The following is a 16,290-nucleotide window of genomic DNA, read 5'->3' as shown; positions in this document are numbered from 1 at the left end:
GACCTAAATGGTAGGAACTAACATTCACATTCCACGATAGCCAGGATCTGCCGCTGGGTATGATCCACTTCCGCCTCCTTGCCTTTTTCATAGTAAAAGTGAACTAATATTGAACTCAAATAGTAGACTTTTCTACACTCAACAAAAAAGCACAGCTCTCTGTAGCTTGCAGAGCAGACCTGTGTTTGGACAGACCCACAGGCCTACCAGCTACAAGAACTACAAGATCATTTTTGATCTCAATAAACCAGCATATCCAGATCAGCGCACCTCTGCTTCTCCACCTCCAGCACACAGACAGACTAGCAAGAAGATTTATGTAGGTTACAGAACATACACATAGAAAACACATTTGCTAAAATCAGATACTCACTCACTGTATTCCCAGAGGGCTTGAAAGAACAATGCATTCATAAATGAAAAATTCCATGAACCTGCTAATGGGTCAGTATCACAGCCTTCTGCAATTGTCACAGAAATCTCATGAAAACTGAATTACTAAAAAACAAAAACCCCATTGTGTAAGTAGCACATTGCTGTCAGACTGGCTCTAGTAACAAGCCCATTAATGAGGTTAAGGTAGTTACTATAACAGATGGAGCATGTGTGGGGCTGGCTGTAAAAATCGTATTTATCTTTCTTGCATTAAGGGCAAAAGGTTGTTTTTGGATGTGAGTGAGTGTGTACGTACACCTGAATGCGTTATTCTTTTGCTGTGAATCCTTCGTGACAATCAGCTAACCATGGAAATAGGCCTATGGCCCATGCTGCTAGAGTTTGAGACAAAGGGCTGCCCGCTCCACCCATTCAGAACGATTCACATCTCCACATGCAGAATGAGGTCCCCGCTAGGCAAGGAACGCCACATCAACCTCTGGGGAACCGCAGCGGGGACAGGAAGCAGCAATGCTTACTCCATGCTATTTGCATTGAATGTTCCACAAGCCACAATGTTGTTGAGGAGGAGAGAGGATCACACTGTTGTTTTTACACAAGATAAACTAACTAAAAATCACATAAACAGTAGAAGACATTAGGATGTTACACTCAGAAACCTCAGAGCAGTAACAGGTTGATAAAACCTGCTTTAAAACAATGTGTAAGTTGTTCAAGTTTGTAAGCCAGCATTATTGCTTTACAGGCTAGTTTTGGATGCAGGGTATTCCCAAAGCAAGCAGCTGAGGTTGACATGGAAAAGTTTCTGTAAATGAATTAAAAGATATTACTGAAAAAATTACACCAATGAAAGAAATAACACACACGAAACATATGACAATTGTTCACTTAAAAAAAAAAAAAAATCCTCTCTGTTGATGCATTTTTCCCCTACCATAAGTCAGAAAGAGGCTATGCTGGAGAAGCAAATACAAAATGAATTTGGAACAGAAACACCTCGAAGTATGCTGTACAACTGGGACTACCACTGTGTACATTTTCTCTTTTACATCTTTCATTTGACTTTTGAAAGCCAAGTGCAAATTTTCATAGAAAACAGTAACAGATGCAGCTGCAGAGTTCATGGAAGGAAAATACGCTTGGAAGAATATTCCATAGGACAACCATGTCTGCCTAATGTCATAATGCAAAAAACCTCCAAACTTACGAACTTTGTAATTCTGTTTAACTTCATGAAGATGTAACACCATGGGAAAGCTCAGGGCATTTACACAACATAATAAAACAGTATATACAACATCCCTGCTGACCTTTGTATACATATACAGATTTCCAATATAGATACTTTTCAGTGTGAAACATTCTTCTAGTTCATTGAGTGTAAAACCACCAGCCAACTTCATTCTCCTCATTTCAACAATAATTTTAGCATATGTCCCAGCTTTGGAGAAAAAAAAAAAAAAAATGGGTACCTACAGCTATGGAGTCAAATAAGTTTCATCTATTTGCAACAGAAAAAAAAATTTACAGATAGCTTCCACATGACACAGCACACACTGAATAGTCAATTTCTTTTTAAACAAGGAACTGTTACACAATGTTTTACAGACATTTTAGCTGCAAGAGTATATTCTATTAAAAAAACCCAACAGCTGTGATGTCACCAAACATTGTAAGTGGAAATAAAACACATGACACATTGTATAGAAAGTCTAAACATCTGTAACCACTTATGTTCACAGACAGAGCCGTGCTACACAGTGGATGTGGTTAATTTCCATTTGATATACTAGCCTTCAGCACACAGGAGATGGTGATGAAGGATAAGACTTGCAGTCTGACCTGTGCCATTGTCCAAGTATAACTGACATTCTAGCTGGGTTTCAAGGGATCTTTCCTGCCTTATCCCAAAGCCACAGATACTAAATACCTCACCACAGATGGCCTACATAAAGACAAACAGTTACACTGAACAGGAAAACGCATAAAATAGGAAAAACGGATAACAAGCAGCTCCCAAAACCCAGCCACTGTCCAAGGGCATAAGCAGAAATAAATCCCTCTTAGCAGGGTAAAGAAACAAACTATTCCAGCCTCTATTTGTCTGGTCATTCAGAACACAGTTAGACTGGTGAATTGCTATTTTTTAATCATTATCTTTTTGTTGTTGTACAGCTCAATGCCCAGATTTCCAAGTCTTAGGTTTTGTCTCTTAAAAGCGGGATGACTAAAGGAGTGCTTCAAGAACCATTTCTGAAATGGTGCAACACACTGAGGAGACCCAGGACATTCGTGGTGCAGCTGTGGCACTGAGGGGAGGCTGACGTGAGCCCACATCGCCCCCTTGTGCTTTTGCTCTGAACATACTTCTGTTCATTTCGTAGGTAAGCTGCAATTGAACCTCCGTTTCAGGACATTTACAACAGTGGAAAAAACAGTCCCACAAATATAAAAACAGTAAGAGTCCATGAGGGAAGCAGGCTTATCGCCGCCTGAATGCACGCGATATCCTCCAAGCATTGGGCTCCTCATAGCGATTGTACAGGGGTTCCAGCCGCTGCTGCTTTTTCTGTTTGCTCAGCTTGGTTGGATCAGAAACCTTGAAGAAAGCCGGTGCAAATTCCACCAGCCAGCGAGGATCAATAGTCGTCACTTCACGCATGTACTCCTTGGTGGTCAGCACCAGTTCATGATACACCACCCTGCGAAAAGGGACAGCAACTTTGGAAATTAGTCTTTCCAAACAAGAAGAGACAAGGCAAGGGCTGGAGTATCTAAGCTTGCCCCTTTATCTCTGTTTCACCCTCCTTCAGCATAAGGCTCCTTATAAGCTCCAATGCAGGCTCCAAAAGAACCATCCAGAAGAGCTATCTTCTTTTTCCCCTCCTACTTCACAACTACTCTTCAGCGTAGAATTACTTCATTCCATTTAGAACAATTCTCTCTCCCCCCCCACTCCCTCCCTCTCCCTTCCCCTGCCCCAACACTCAAGTGTTTTAAACTCACTTCCACAATACAGAAACACAGAACTGAAGGCTTCAGGCCTGCCCCTGGCTCAAAAGGTAAGTCTCATCTCTGCACAGGCACTAATTTTAACAGCAGAAAGAGACAAAAGCAGACTTTAAACTTTTCTCACTCTGCTCACTGCTGAGAAATCAGCAGGCTATGCTTTGATCTGAACTCCACAAATAGTGTGCACCACAACCTTTTCAGTTATGAAGCCTGAACTGAAATAGAGAATTACATGATATTGCCTTCCTTACCATTCTGGCTGCCTGTTGAAGAGAGCACTGGATGGGTGGATATAGACTACTTGTTGATCAATGAGTGTCCGATAACCTTCCTGGGGATCCTTCTTTGCTGCATTTCGGAAGAAGCCGCTACAGATGGCCTTCTGGACTCGCACTGTTGCCTTCCCACAGGATACCACATCCAGCTTGTGCCTGCCAGACAAGAGTTAGAGAGAAAAAAAAAAAATAAGAGTTCTTCAGATTTGGGTACAGGTACTACCATCAGATTAGCAAATTTTGTTTAGCTGCTGCAGTGCAAGAACAGTAAGAAAACGAAGTCACTACTTGCCCCTGTTGACATGCTCACCTGTCCATAATGCCCAACATCTGCTTGCGGATGTCCTGTGCCCTGCGTAAGGATCGGGCCTGGATAAAATTTTCATAGCACCAGGGATTTGAAAACTTATTATTCTTCCAGGAATTGTACACAGCCAGCAGAGTGAGGTGGTCACCTTCTGTCTGATGGAACTTGGCTTTCTTTTGATCAGCAAGCGCTTGTTTATCCTAACACATAAAATAGGTATCAATCAGGTACCTACATCAGAGAAACAACCCTTGTGCAACATGAATAAGGACACACGCTCCTTGTCACCCATACCATGACTTTTTAAGTCTACCAAGAAACAGATGATATAACACTGTGTATCTGAAAATGACAAAGGCATTCTGACCTCCAGAGCTGGGACTGACTTGGGTTAGGGTAGTGTTTACTGGGAAATGCAAAAGAGAATGTGGGACTTCTAACTTCCATCTTCCCATCTGCAAAGAAATTACCAATATCCACAGCTACAGGGTGTTTAACCAAAACAGAAATGTAATGTATGAGCACAGTCTAACCAAGCTACAGGTTTATTTTGGCAAATATGCTCACTCTGTAACACCTGAGGCAGGCACACAAAGAACACCCAAACTGTAACACTGCTGCTTCTTGGCTGCATTCCTTACCTTTGGCCTGTAGAACACATTCTGTACAGACAGCATGGAGACTATTGTCAACATTTCCTCGCTGCATCCCAGATGTACAGACATGATCAACATCTTACACAACATAGGCTCCAAGGGGAATTCTGCCATCTGCAAGAAACCTCTTTCAGAATACCCTGCAACATCTTGGAAAAATCTTGAGTTCTCTCAGTGCAAAAGAGAGCAATGTCCTTTCTTCCCTGCTTCCTTTCCAAAGCAGTGTGCTTTACCCAGAATAACTTTACTCAATGGGAAACAATAATTATAGGTTATCTGTCTATATTCACTATCACAAGAATATCCCAATACTTACAGGAAACTTTCAGACATTAATAAAAGTAACCTTATGAATAAGTAGAAATAATAGCTGCTCCTTAAAAAGCAGAAGATACGTTAACTATGGTAAGTGAAAATCTATCAATAAAACACAAGAGAATAGGAAAAGGAAACCAGCAGCGCTAGGCAAGTCCTTATACACCTACTCTCACGTCACCCCCTAAATATTTGCAACTCAGCCAGTGCTAAGAAATATTCTATTTTGCCTACCCGGCGCCCAAGTCGAGTGAGCAGTCCCTCATCATCCAGAGCTCCCAGGGTGTACAGCTGCTCCATGGCAGTTATGAGAGTTTCCATTGGGGGGGCATCCATAAAGTCAAAGGAGAGTAAATCATTGATGCCCATAGCCTGAACAGAGGGAGTGGAGAAAACCCAAGTTAAAACACAGAGAAGGAAGACAACAAACTCCAGCCAGAGATATATAACCATCAAACAATGAGGCACTACAGAACTTTAAGTAACCCTAGCCTCATGTCCTTATCCTGACTGTAACCACAGTCACAAATACATGGTTATACTTCTACACTTGAGATAACCCATGGCTTTTACCCATCATTCAGTTTTCCTGTTTCTTTGGTATGGTTCCACACATCTCTCAAGCAAGATAATTCAATCAAGGAGACACACAGGCTAATTGCTGGTTTTGTGGACTTCCTGCCTTGTAAACCAGTGTGGCTTGACAGCTCCAATGGACACTAAGTATGTCTCCACCCTTCCCCTTGCTCCCAGAAAGGGGGAAAGGCAGTAACTTCACCAGCTGCTATGTACTGGGTTACATCCAGTTTGCAGAGTCCCAGAGGGATGGTACACGCTTAGAAGATGTATATGTTTGGAGATCAAAAAATCACTCTAAAACAGTGTGTCTTATCTGTTAACAACATAAGTGTACCTCACCTAGGAACGGTGTACTGCCCGTAAGATTCTGGTTTCTCAAACCTCCTGCAACTAACTGTTCTGTGCAGCTGAGACTTGCAACTTAGGGGGATATTCAACATTATAACCCTCAACAGAAGAATGCAGGAGGCAAGCTCAGTGCCTAAGAATTGCATTTGATGCAGTCTCCCTTCCAAAATACCTCTGTTCACTAGATGGATATGAAATTACAGAAGTATTTCACGAGGCTCATAAAGGCAGAGACTCCTTTACTGAAACACTTATGATCATGTTGGCTTTCTGCAAGATGGTGAAATACCCACCTTCAGGGAAAGTACTGTACTGGCCAAATTTGTTCTCTGGATTTCAGGCACGTTGGTAGTTAGCATTTCATCTCGATAAGCACGCTCTGTATATAACCTATAGCATTTTCCTGGTCCTGTTCTCCCAGCCCTTCCCGCTCGCTGCTTTGCTTGAGCCTAAAGGCAACAAGGCATCCAATGAACAGGTGCAAACAGGCACAGGTGAAAACAAAATAAAATAAAACTATTAATTATTCACAATTTTACTTGTATTAATAGAAAGAGATTTCCAACACAACCCAGGAAAGTATGTATTCCTTAGGCACAGCCTCAAGGAGCCTCAGGGAGTAATCAAAAATGTGGTTTTATCATTGCCTCGCTTTGCTTCCATGTGCTTGGACACCACATCATCAAGATACACATTACCATCAGGTAAAAAAAAAGTCAAACACAGAACGCCTACCTGTGAAATTGGTGTAACAACCAGCTGGTCAATTCCAGTCTTGGAGTTATAAACTTTCTGCTTCACAAAGCCAGGATCGACTACGTAATATATTCCATCAATAGTCAAAGATGTCTCAGCAATGTTAGTGGCGATGACAACCTGCAAACAACAGTTTGATTCAGCACGAGTTCTGTCTCTGCTTGTCAAGCCAAACATGCTGCTCAGCTTAAACAATCCATTCCATGTGATGCAAGCTGTTACAAAGGCAACTACTATCATTTAACATCGGAAGAAGAAATGTGTTCACAGAGGAACAGAAAGATGTGTTATCTATAGTCAAAGATGGACAGGTTTTAAGTATCTACATTTGTTTTAGATTTGGGCAATATGAGAAAAGAGCATGATAAAATCCATCATTAAAAGCAAGTGAAAGATCATTTTAAGTTTGTACGCAGACCACACTGACTTCAGGGAGAATTTTTGCTTATCACTCAAACACAGTCCATATTTAGAGAAGAATCTTCCAGAGAATGTATCTCTGGATATTCCATAGCTGTTTGGTAGGAAATTTACATCCATCCAATAGGAACTGCATTTAGATTTCACTAGAGTTAATATCCTTTAAAGGGAGCATTAAAAAACACACCAAGAATATCCCACACGGAGGTTTGCTACACCAGATGTTTTTATATGCATTTTCAAAGGCTTAGATAACATGCATAGGCATGTATGCAACCAAAAACATGCTCTAGGCTACATATAAGACATCTTTTCTCCAAAACTACATCATTTTGTCTGAAGCTGTAACTAACAGAATCAGAAGTGCTAAAAAAAAAAAAAAGGACACATGATTAGCAGTGTAATACAGCCCACTACTAGAATGTATCAGCAGACAATGAAGCTATACTTAGCTGAAATTACCTTTCTGCTTCCTGGTGGGGCTGGATCAAAGATCCTGGTTTGCATTTCACTGGGTAACGCTGAATACACTGGCAGGATAATTAACTCCGGAACATCAGGTCCTAGAGATTTCATCCTCTCATAGAGGATTTCACAGGCAGTGTCAATCTCTTCCTGACCAGTTAGAAACACCAGAATGTCACCTACACAGGAAGTAAATTAAAACATCCACAGAATCAATTCTGTTCAGTACAACTCCTGCATTACTGCATTTCCGTCCCTCACTTTTCCCATTTAAGGCAGAGGATTCCCAACTTTTGCTAGCCCCTGGGCAAGAACTCTTAGCCAGAAGCAACATACTTCAGTCTTTCACCCAACTCTTTCAGCTTTTTATTTACTGTATTTGCAAACAACAGGGGATAGTGCTGAGAGCATTTTGCTCGTGTTACTCACACATGATACATGACTTATAGAAAGACCTTGCTCATAGGTATTAGAGTCCTTGAATCACCACTCACCCTAGACCATTCTCCACTCACCTGGTGGCTCTGTTAAGTGGATCTGCATTACTGTAATCAGACTGGCATCCAAATAATCAGTCTCTGGCTCTTTGGTGTACAGAATTTCTACTGGGTATGTTCTGCCAGGAATTGTGAAGATAGGCGCTTCGTAGAAATACTGAGAGAATTTCACAGCATCCAGTGTGGCTGACGTCACTATCAACTTCATATCCTGCCGTTTCTGCACTGTCTATAGCAGGATAGAAAGTTCTCAAGTCATTTGTTGCCTTTGGGACTATTAACATATGGCACTTGACTTAAGTCAGAGACATATGACCAGTAATATCAGGCGTTTTGATGTCTGAGTAGAGGGGCAGCTCATTCTAGTATCCAGAATTTCAAACAATGGACTGCTAAGGTCACATTTCAAACCTTTCTTGGCAGCACCTATCATGGAAAGCCTTTGTCAGAGAAGGAAGAGCAAAGCAAGAACACTCCTCTGCTCCTCCATCATTATGAGCATCCTGGACTGTCAGTTCTCATTGTTTCTGCTGAATTTTGCTTGCTTTGTCTTCACACAGGGGGCTTATCTTATGAAAATTTGGACTACAAACCCTTAGGAGCATTTCCTTTGCTTCAGAAGAGACTCCTAGAGCACATGAATGAACTCAACTTGTGCGACCCTGCCTTCCCCTGTGCACTTCTACCCATACACAGCATACAGAGGACGCTGAAGCAATAAAAATCAAATGCTACATTACCTTCTTCAGGAGTCCAAAGAGCACATCTGTATGTATGGTCCTCTCATGGGCTTCATCCAGCATGATAATGGCATACTGAGTCAGATCAGGATCTATCAAGCACTCCCTCAGTAACATACCATCTGTCATGTATTTGATAACAGTTTCAGGGCTAGTGCAGTCTTCAAATCGAATGGTGTAGCCGACCTAGAAAGAAGAGTTGCACAGAAACTGAAGCTACAGAATTATTAGCACCATTAATTCCCAGTTTGATTATTCTGCAAGCTCATTCTACAGCCTACAAGGGAACAGAAACACAAGCAAACTAGCTCCAGTACTGATTTTTCCTGCTTTTCCTCATGCTTATTTTGGCATGTTCTTCAGCATAGAAATTCACCTCTTGTCCCAAGCAGCAACCAAATTCCTCTGACACCCTCTTCGCGACAGACATTGCAGCCACTCTGCGAGGCTGAGTACATCCAATCTTTCCTCTTGATGTATACCCTGCCTCAGCCAGGTATTGGGTAATCTGTGTTGTTTTCCCAGATCCTGTCTCTCCAATAACAATCAGAATCTGGTTGCCATGCACAGCCTAGAAAAGGTCATAATAGATACACTTGTCAAAATTTACAAACAAAAAACAAACAAAACAAACAAAAAATCAACACAGTATATCTAAGATTACACTGAGCACCTACTGCTCTTGCTGCAGCTGACCCAGACCAAAAATCATACAAGTGTTCTTACTGATCAAGTCAGAAAACTGCTTAACTGTTCAGCTGACTCATCCCTTGCCGACACGATCCTAGTTTCAATTTTGACTTACGTCAATAAATATCTGGAGCTTTATTAAAATATACACATATATATAAGTCTTTAAAATATTTATTCTGAACTACGGTTCTGCACTTAAAATTATCAACTGGCTATTCACCTGCCAACAAGCAAAACCAAGAATATATATTTTAAATTATTGCTTGCTCAAACAAGAATGCCATTTCAAGAGTCTTACTTGTATCAGCTGCTCCTTCAGTCTGAAGATTGGGAGACTCTCTCTCTGCTCAATGATGGAAAGCTGGGTCTTTTTACCATAAGAAGCTTTGTTGCCACCAAATGCATGTTTCTTCCACTCTGGGATATCGTTGGGCATCATCCCAATACCTCGCATGTTTGCAGCTATTTGTCTTCCATCCACTAGAAAAGAAACAATTTCACCATTACATTTAGGTTCACACAGCACAGACCGTGATGATCCTGCTCCTATTGTTCTGTCATCCATGCTTCTATGCTTGTGTGTTTAAGTATTTTTTAAGTTCCTACATGTATTTCCCCCACTATTACATTAATTTCCATGTAAAAAATTGCTTCACCATCCATCGCACCTTTTAGTAATGCATCCTTGACGGACAGCAGGATATACCTGTACATTTCCCTTGACATTCCTATTTCCACTCCCGGTGAAAAGCATTTCTTCTTTGCCTCACTTTTAAAGTGAGGCAGACAAACACAGTATCAAGACATTTGTCCTGTGTTGCTCAACTATCACAAAAAAGGCACAGTTCACACTTAGATGTGTTCAAATATACCATCAGGGAGAGGGTCCACCCAGTGTGTGTTGAGTCCCATGGGGATAGAATCCATCTCTGCTTCTCTCTGGGCTTGTTTAAGTTCTCGTCTTTCTTTAGCTAAAGCACTCTGCATCATTGCAGCCTGGGACAAGGAACCATCTGGATTCTGGAAAGCAAGAAAAAAGTTAAGATTTCAAGCACTCCCAATCCTTCAACTTCAATTATCTCTCTGCTACCACTGTCCTTTAGAAGCCTCTTCTGAAGATACTTTAAAAGATGTTAACTTTTTATCTGTTTGAGTTCCAGGATATTTCCATTAGCCCAGCCTCATGAACTTCCATGGTCATGACTAACATGGAGCACCCCTACACTGTCCGCTCAGAAGGATTATGGGCACAACCAATGAAAAATAAGTATTTCTCTACCACCTTCTACTTTCTAACACACTTATGTGAAATGGTTGCTACAGGTTCATGCACATTTCGGTTCTATTATTCCACTTCTCTGTCACCAGTTAAGTAAGAAAACAGCTTTACAAGTAAAGAAAGGATCTTCAGTTCGGTGGTAATGTTTTTCAAGGCTCTCAGTAACGTCCAGGTGGAAAACTGGTTGTTAAATTCCCAAATATCTATTTAACTAAATCACGTACATTGGTTTTAGTCCTGGAAATCTCTTACCTTTACTATTTTGATGGGACTCATATCCATGCTCTGTTTAGTATGACCTCGAAGGAATGGTGGCTCTTCTTCAACTAACTCAATCTCAAGGTCCTCATCTAAAATCCACAAGTGACAATTTTTATAGAAAAGTTAAACATCTTTCAGGTACATAAATGTTACCTCTTCAAACAGTACTTCCTGTGTATTTTTGATTATGAAGTAATTAGATAGTTTTAAAAGTGAAAACACCACAAATAAAAAGAATGACCAGACAGGGCACATCCAAATGTCACCAATATTAAGGCTAGAGTAACCCTAGTTGCAAACATTTAAGACGACAGCAAATCGTGAGATGCTTCACATACACTTATACGACCATCTCTTTTTGAATCAAAACACATCCAGAAACACAAGGAATTTACAACAGCTATAAGACTATTTGGAAATACTACCTTCTTCATCATCAACTTTAGGAAGTATCCCAGTCTCCTCATCAAAGTCAGGAAACTCTTCCTTGGAAAGCACATTAGCTGCAATCATCTGGGAACAGAACGAACACAACATGAATTTGTCCCCATGAACGAACACAGCTCACGCCCACGAGGTCTCAGTTCTAATGCTATTGCCAGACTTGTAAACACGTCTCCCTAAGTCATCCAGTCTCTGAGCAAACAGTTCTTTTGTTATTCTAAATACCATCAGTATGAGACAGCTGGCTTATGCATGGCAGGACCGCACTGATAATCAAATAGCACCTAAGTGTCACTGGATAAAGATCGTGATCCCCCAGGTCAGAGTGATCTCTGGAGGTTACCTGGTCCAACCTCCTGCTCAAAGCTGGGGTAACTTCATGGAACTAAGCTAGAAGTCCCAAATCACAAGAAGGCAGCAATTTAGAGGTAAGGAATAAATTACACACACAAACAATCAAGGAGCTGTGTTCTAGCTCATGAAACTCCCTAGCAATTTTACTGACTGACACCCTATTTCCCTGAGTACAAAACACACCTGTTTTATTTCCCATTTCTCTGGGTCTGAAATTCGGGTGAGGCGTTTTCGTTCAAGGCTGTCATCCTCCACCTCCGGGGCATTCACCAGGGACAGGTGACTGGGTCTGTCTGGGTTTCTCATAGAGGTTTCTTCGTTCGTTTCTCCAACCAGGTTTCTCCTCCGGTTTGGGTTCAAGTCTTCCCCAGTGTCTTGATCAACATCCTACATTAGATTGATTAATCAATCAGCTCTACCTATATTGCACTTCTCCTTATCTGTTAACACTGGTGCTTCCTCTAACACAAGAGTACACTTCTGAGAGAGACTATTGCCAACAACAGCCCATAGACAGAAAACACTATTTTGTGTGCTTTTTTTTTCAGCTGGTGTTGTGAGGTAAGTACACCCCAAGCCTGGAACACTCTACTTAGCCTTGGCAATGGCACTGATTTAATTTAAAATGAAATGCTTCTCTCATACTGAAAAAGGAAGACAAACACAGCAACAGCTTGACGTTTGCCTTGTCACTTAGCTAACATGTCAAGTCAAAACACTGTTAGGAACATTACATCGAAAACAAGAACCTACAGAAAATGAGTAAAAATAATAGTCCACTTAAACACAGAACAGTAACTCAATTTTTTTAACTCCCACTTGAAGGGTTACATATTAGTTTTCATCAAAAAGAACAAAAAATAGCAAAAAGAGGCATAATCTTTAAAAGTTTTGGCACCACAAACTCTATTGTAAGCACTATAGTGTCTTCCATACCTTCATGCTCAGGCTGGTTTTGGATCCAGTGAAGGACAACACTTTGACTTTTACTCTTTGTCCTTTGCTCACAACATCGGCAACATTGGCAACCCGTCCTTCTCTGCGAAGCTCTGAGATGTGGACCAAGCCCTCCCAACGCTTCCTGTAGGTGAAACAAACAGAGGGGCAGTAGATGTTGTACATTATTACACCGACTGTCCTTCAGATCATTCAGAGTCTGGATTAAAACATTTTGTTGTCAACTGACTGCTAATATGTGTTCATAAACTATTTTTTTATAAGGAGAACATTCTCTGCTGTTGAATTTATTTTTCTGAAACAGACCTTCATTTTGGCATCAAAACCCAGTATATTTTATTGTAGCCTCATAACCTCTTTAAGATAGCAGAAAAGAGAACTTGGATGGAAAAGTACCAGATTTCTAGTGAACGTCAGGAAGTACCTTAGTCCTTCCAGCTGCACAAAGCATCCAAACTGCATTATACTTGTGACTTTGCCATTGTAAATGTCTCCAATGGAAGGCTCCTCAGGTGGTGGACGGTCTACGTGCTTGTCTCTCCATCTCTCATTGCTCTTCTCGACGTACTTCTCTCTATCCTTACGGTCCCTACTGGGACTCCGACTTCTGCTCCTTGACCAGTATCTGGATTTTCCCCTGTTCCTATCTCGAGTTCTAGAACGAGACCTAGAGCGAGATCTGTGCCGTCGTTTCCTGTCCCTGCTACGACTTCGGCTCTTCCTCTTTCTCTTTGCCCTAACAAACAAACATTACATATTTGCAGTGAAATTCCACATAAGAACAGAGTGAGCAGGCAATACCAACTGCCAATACCCATCCTCCAAAGACCCACCAGAAACCTACCGGTGGTCACTGTTCCGTTGCTTGCCTTGCCTGTCTGCACTAGGCATCAGAGCTTCAAGTTCTTTAAGTGCGTCAGCTGCCACTTTCACGTCATCTTCATCCAGCATATTCTACAAGAACAGAGAACCGTTCTGTAAGAAGGCTGATAAAAAGTCTGTCACAGAGAACCAATCTACAGAAAGTATAATCACATGCATATCTCTATAGAAGTAATGCAAGATAAAAAAGATCAGACAGAATACGTGGTATAGGAAAAAAAAAGTAATAAAGCTATCCCCCTATTTTGCCACAATATTGAGACAATTCTGCTTTTATACAAAAGACAGCTTCATTTCAACCCCTTAAATTATTACAGAAATATAAAATGCAAGTCCCTTGTAACACCTGAACGTCCAAAATTTTTATCTAGTTTGTAACCCCTCATTACTGTGAACATTATGTAAGAAAGGCCACGCTACAAATTTCGTGTCACAAGAGCCTCATCTTCCAGGTATTCTACAAAACAGCATCAACGTGGCAATTGCTATAACAGCCAGTCTCACTAACTATATGCTATAATACCAGCTTTCTGCCTCTTTTGCATTTCATTTCTCATAGGCCGCCTTTATCCATGCATTAGCAGGAGACACTCACATTAACACGAAAAAAACTTGAAACTAAGAGAAACAGGAAAAAAAAAAAATGTTTTCACATACTCACAAAAGAAATCTGAAATTATGACCTTACCCTGATGTTGGGATTGTCTGGCCTGCAAAGGGCTGGAAACAATTCCTTCAACTTTTCCTTCTCCGATTTGGGTTTGACAACTGTCTCTGATTTTGAGATTTAAAACAAAAAACAAACAAAACCCCCCCCAAAACTTAGAAGAGCCAGAATGATTCACTCTTTGATTTTTCTGTAACTGAATATAAAGTTTAACTTTCATCTGAATGCAAAGGTCGATACAGATTTTACAGAGGCTGACACAGATTTTACAGAGGCTGACACAGATTTTACAGAGATTCAATTCAAAGATTACAATGTTACTTTCCTACAAATAAAATTCTGATTATTAGTAAATCTGTGAAATACATAAATACTCTAAATTGCTTATTCAGGATGTTTTTAGTGCCCAAACAGCTTTGCTAATCTACCACTAACAACAGAGATACTCCCACTGCAACAATAAGATACAAAGTGTTGCCGTACAAGACTAGAACAATAACTACATCAATCTCACCAAACACAGCCTAAAACTACAGGAGACTAAGAGTTTTGGTTTTCTTTTCACACTAAACTGATAAGGGGGACAAGATTATGCATACCTTTGCTTGTAGATGGTTTTGGTGGAGGCCGCATTGTCTGTATGAGACGTAGCAAATTACTAATAAGGGAATCCTGAAAAATTTAATAAAATACTTTAAGAAATGACTGCAACACTGTTTTTCATTATTACAAGGCACAAGTGAGGGTTTATTAGCAGGACAAAGAAACCCCCTCCATTCCGAAGATGTAGGTTCATTTTTAGAAAGTATCACTAGACTTCACGTACATCCTAAAAAGATATAATACGTTGAATCTGAAAATAATTATAATTCAATTTAAATTACTTTTCTACTTATCATTTTTAATCACCTATTTGATCCAGCTACAGTTATTTCTGAGGAACTCATGAACCCAGCATCTAAGTATCACAAAAAGACTTACAACAACTTTTGCTTTCACAAAAAGTTATTTCTTCTATATTTTATATGCTCAACAAGACAATAATTAGTCCAAGACGTCAGAAGGATGCTTCACAGAGACTACAAAAGTTTTTTAAAAAAAAAAGAGAGGGGGAGGACTTGGCTTGATGAGACAGGGATACTCAAAAGCTAATTAGTGCATAGTTTCTCCAGGTGAAGAAAACCAATAATCACTCCTCACACCTCTCTAAAACAAAAAGCTCTATAAAATATATCGGGGCAAGAACAACACATAAATAACGCTCAGATCTCACTTACAGTGAACTCAGCGCCATTCTTTAGAAGAATTGCTTTAAATGTGTCAAACGTAGTATTTTTCTCAGCTAGACTTATCACAAACTCGGCTGCGAATAAAAAGCAGAAAATAAATTGGAACAAATGATTAAAAGCAGTATAGATACTTCATGTTTGGATAAAAGCTGATCTCCCACCAACGCAGCGGCCAGCTAGGTCTATCTACCTACGAAAAGCGGCAACGCTGCTCGCAATGGCAGCGGCTTCCTTTCGCAGCCCTTTCCCAGCAGCCCAGACCGAGGCATTTTCTCACGCTCACGACAACTTTTTTGAGGAAAAATCATAGGTTTTTTTCTGAATTCGAAAAGCCCCTTCTCCAAACGCGTCCTGGCCGACAGGAGCGGCTCCAGCAGCCCTTCCCATAGCTGCCGTCAAGCCCGTAACGCGACAGACACCGGCCCAGGAGCGCTCCGGGCCGCGCTCGCCACGGAGATGCCCGCAGGCCGCGCGGCCGCCTGCCCAATTCCCGGGCCGCGCCCGCCTCGCTCACCCAGGTCCTTGTCGTTGATGCCCAGGTGGTTGTCCAGCTCCGTGCAGACCTTGGAGACCAGCGACAAGTACTCGAGCTTCGCGAGCTCCTCCAGCGTCGCCAGGTCCGCCATGATTCCGCCCCCAACCGCATCCGGGGCGCGGCGGAAGTGACGAGAAACCGCGCACGGGTGACGCCAACACTG

At 41.2% G+C, this 16,290-nt stretch overlaps 1 protein-coding gene across 1 annotated transcript; it reads right to left on the bottom strand.

The window, feature by feature from the left end:
• Window positions 1-1,599: 1,599 nt before the first annotated feature.
• On the bottom strand, window positions 1,600-16,236 carry DHX8 (DEAH-box helicase 8). The gene is made up of 23 exons (XM_068418612.1): window positions 16,107-16,236; window positions 15,581-15,666; window positions 14,903-14,975; window positions 14,325-14,410; window positions 13,599-13,708; window positions 13,179-13,490; window positions 12,734-12,878; window positions 11,981-12,184; window positions 11,425-11,512; window positions 10,991-11,088; window positions 10,332-10,479; window positions 9,758-9,939; window positions 9,143-9,337; window positions 8,767-8,952; window positions 8,045-8,255; window positions 7,527-7,708; window positions 6,624-6,764; window positions 6,182-6,337; window positions 5,196-5,333; window positions 4,632-4,760; window positions 3,994-4,190; window positions 3,660-3,839; window positions 1,600-3,098 (listed from the first exon to the last, which is right to left on the bottom strand). Exons 1-23 carry the CDS (start codon window positions 16,216-16,218, stop codon window positions 2,879-2,881), a joined length of 3,579 nt encoding a protein of 1,192 aa, XP_068274713.1. The 5' UTR covers window positions 16,219-16,236; the 3' UTR covers window positions 1,600-2,878.
• Between the last annotated feature and the right edge of the window lie 54 nt (window positions 16,237-16,290).

Source organism: Nyctibius grandis, chromosome 26 (genome assembly GCF_013368605.1).
Source record: "Nyctibius grandis isolate bNycGra1 chromosome 26, bNycGra1.pri, whole genome shotgun sequence".
In the NCBI taxonomy this organism is placed as follows: Eukaryota; Metazoa; Chordata; class Aves; order Nyctibiiformes; family Nyctibiidae; genus Nyctibius; species Nyctibius grandis.
This window is presented reverse-complemented; position numbering and strand designations above follow the sequence as displayed.

Bases quoted from the DNA above. Each gene is read 5' to 3' on its own strand.
- DHX8 (XM_068418612.1), bottom strand. From the start codon at position 16,218: ATGGCGGACCTGGCGACGCTGGAGGAGCTCGCGAAGCTCGAGTACTTG. The intron at 9,338-9,757 runs GTAAGACTCTTG...GACCTTTTCTAG, and splicing joins TGAAGGAGCAGCTGATACAA to GCTGTGCATGGCAACCAGAT. The intron at 8,256-8,766 runs GTAATGTAGCAT...ATCCTGCTATAG, and splicing joins TCTTTGGACTCCTGAAGAAG to ACAGTGCAGAAACGGCAGGA.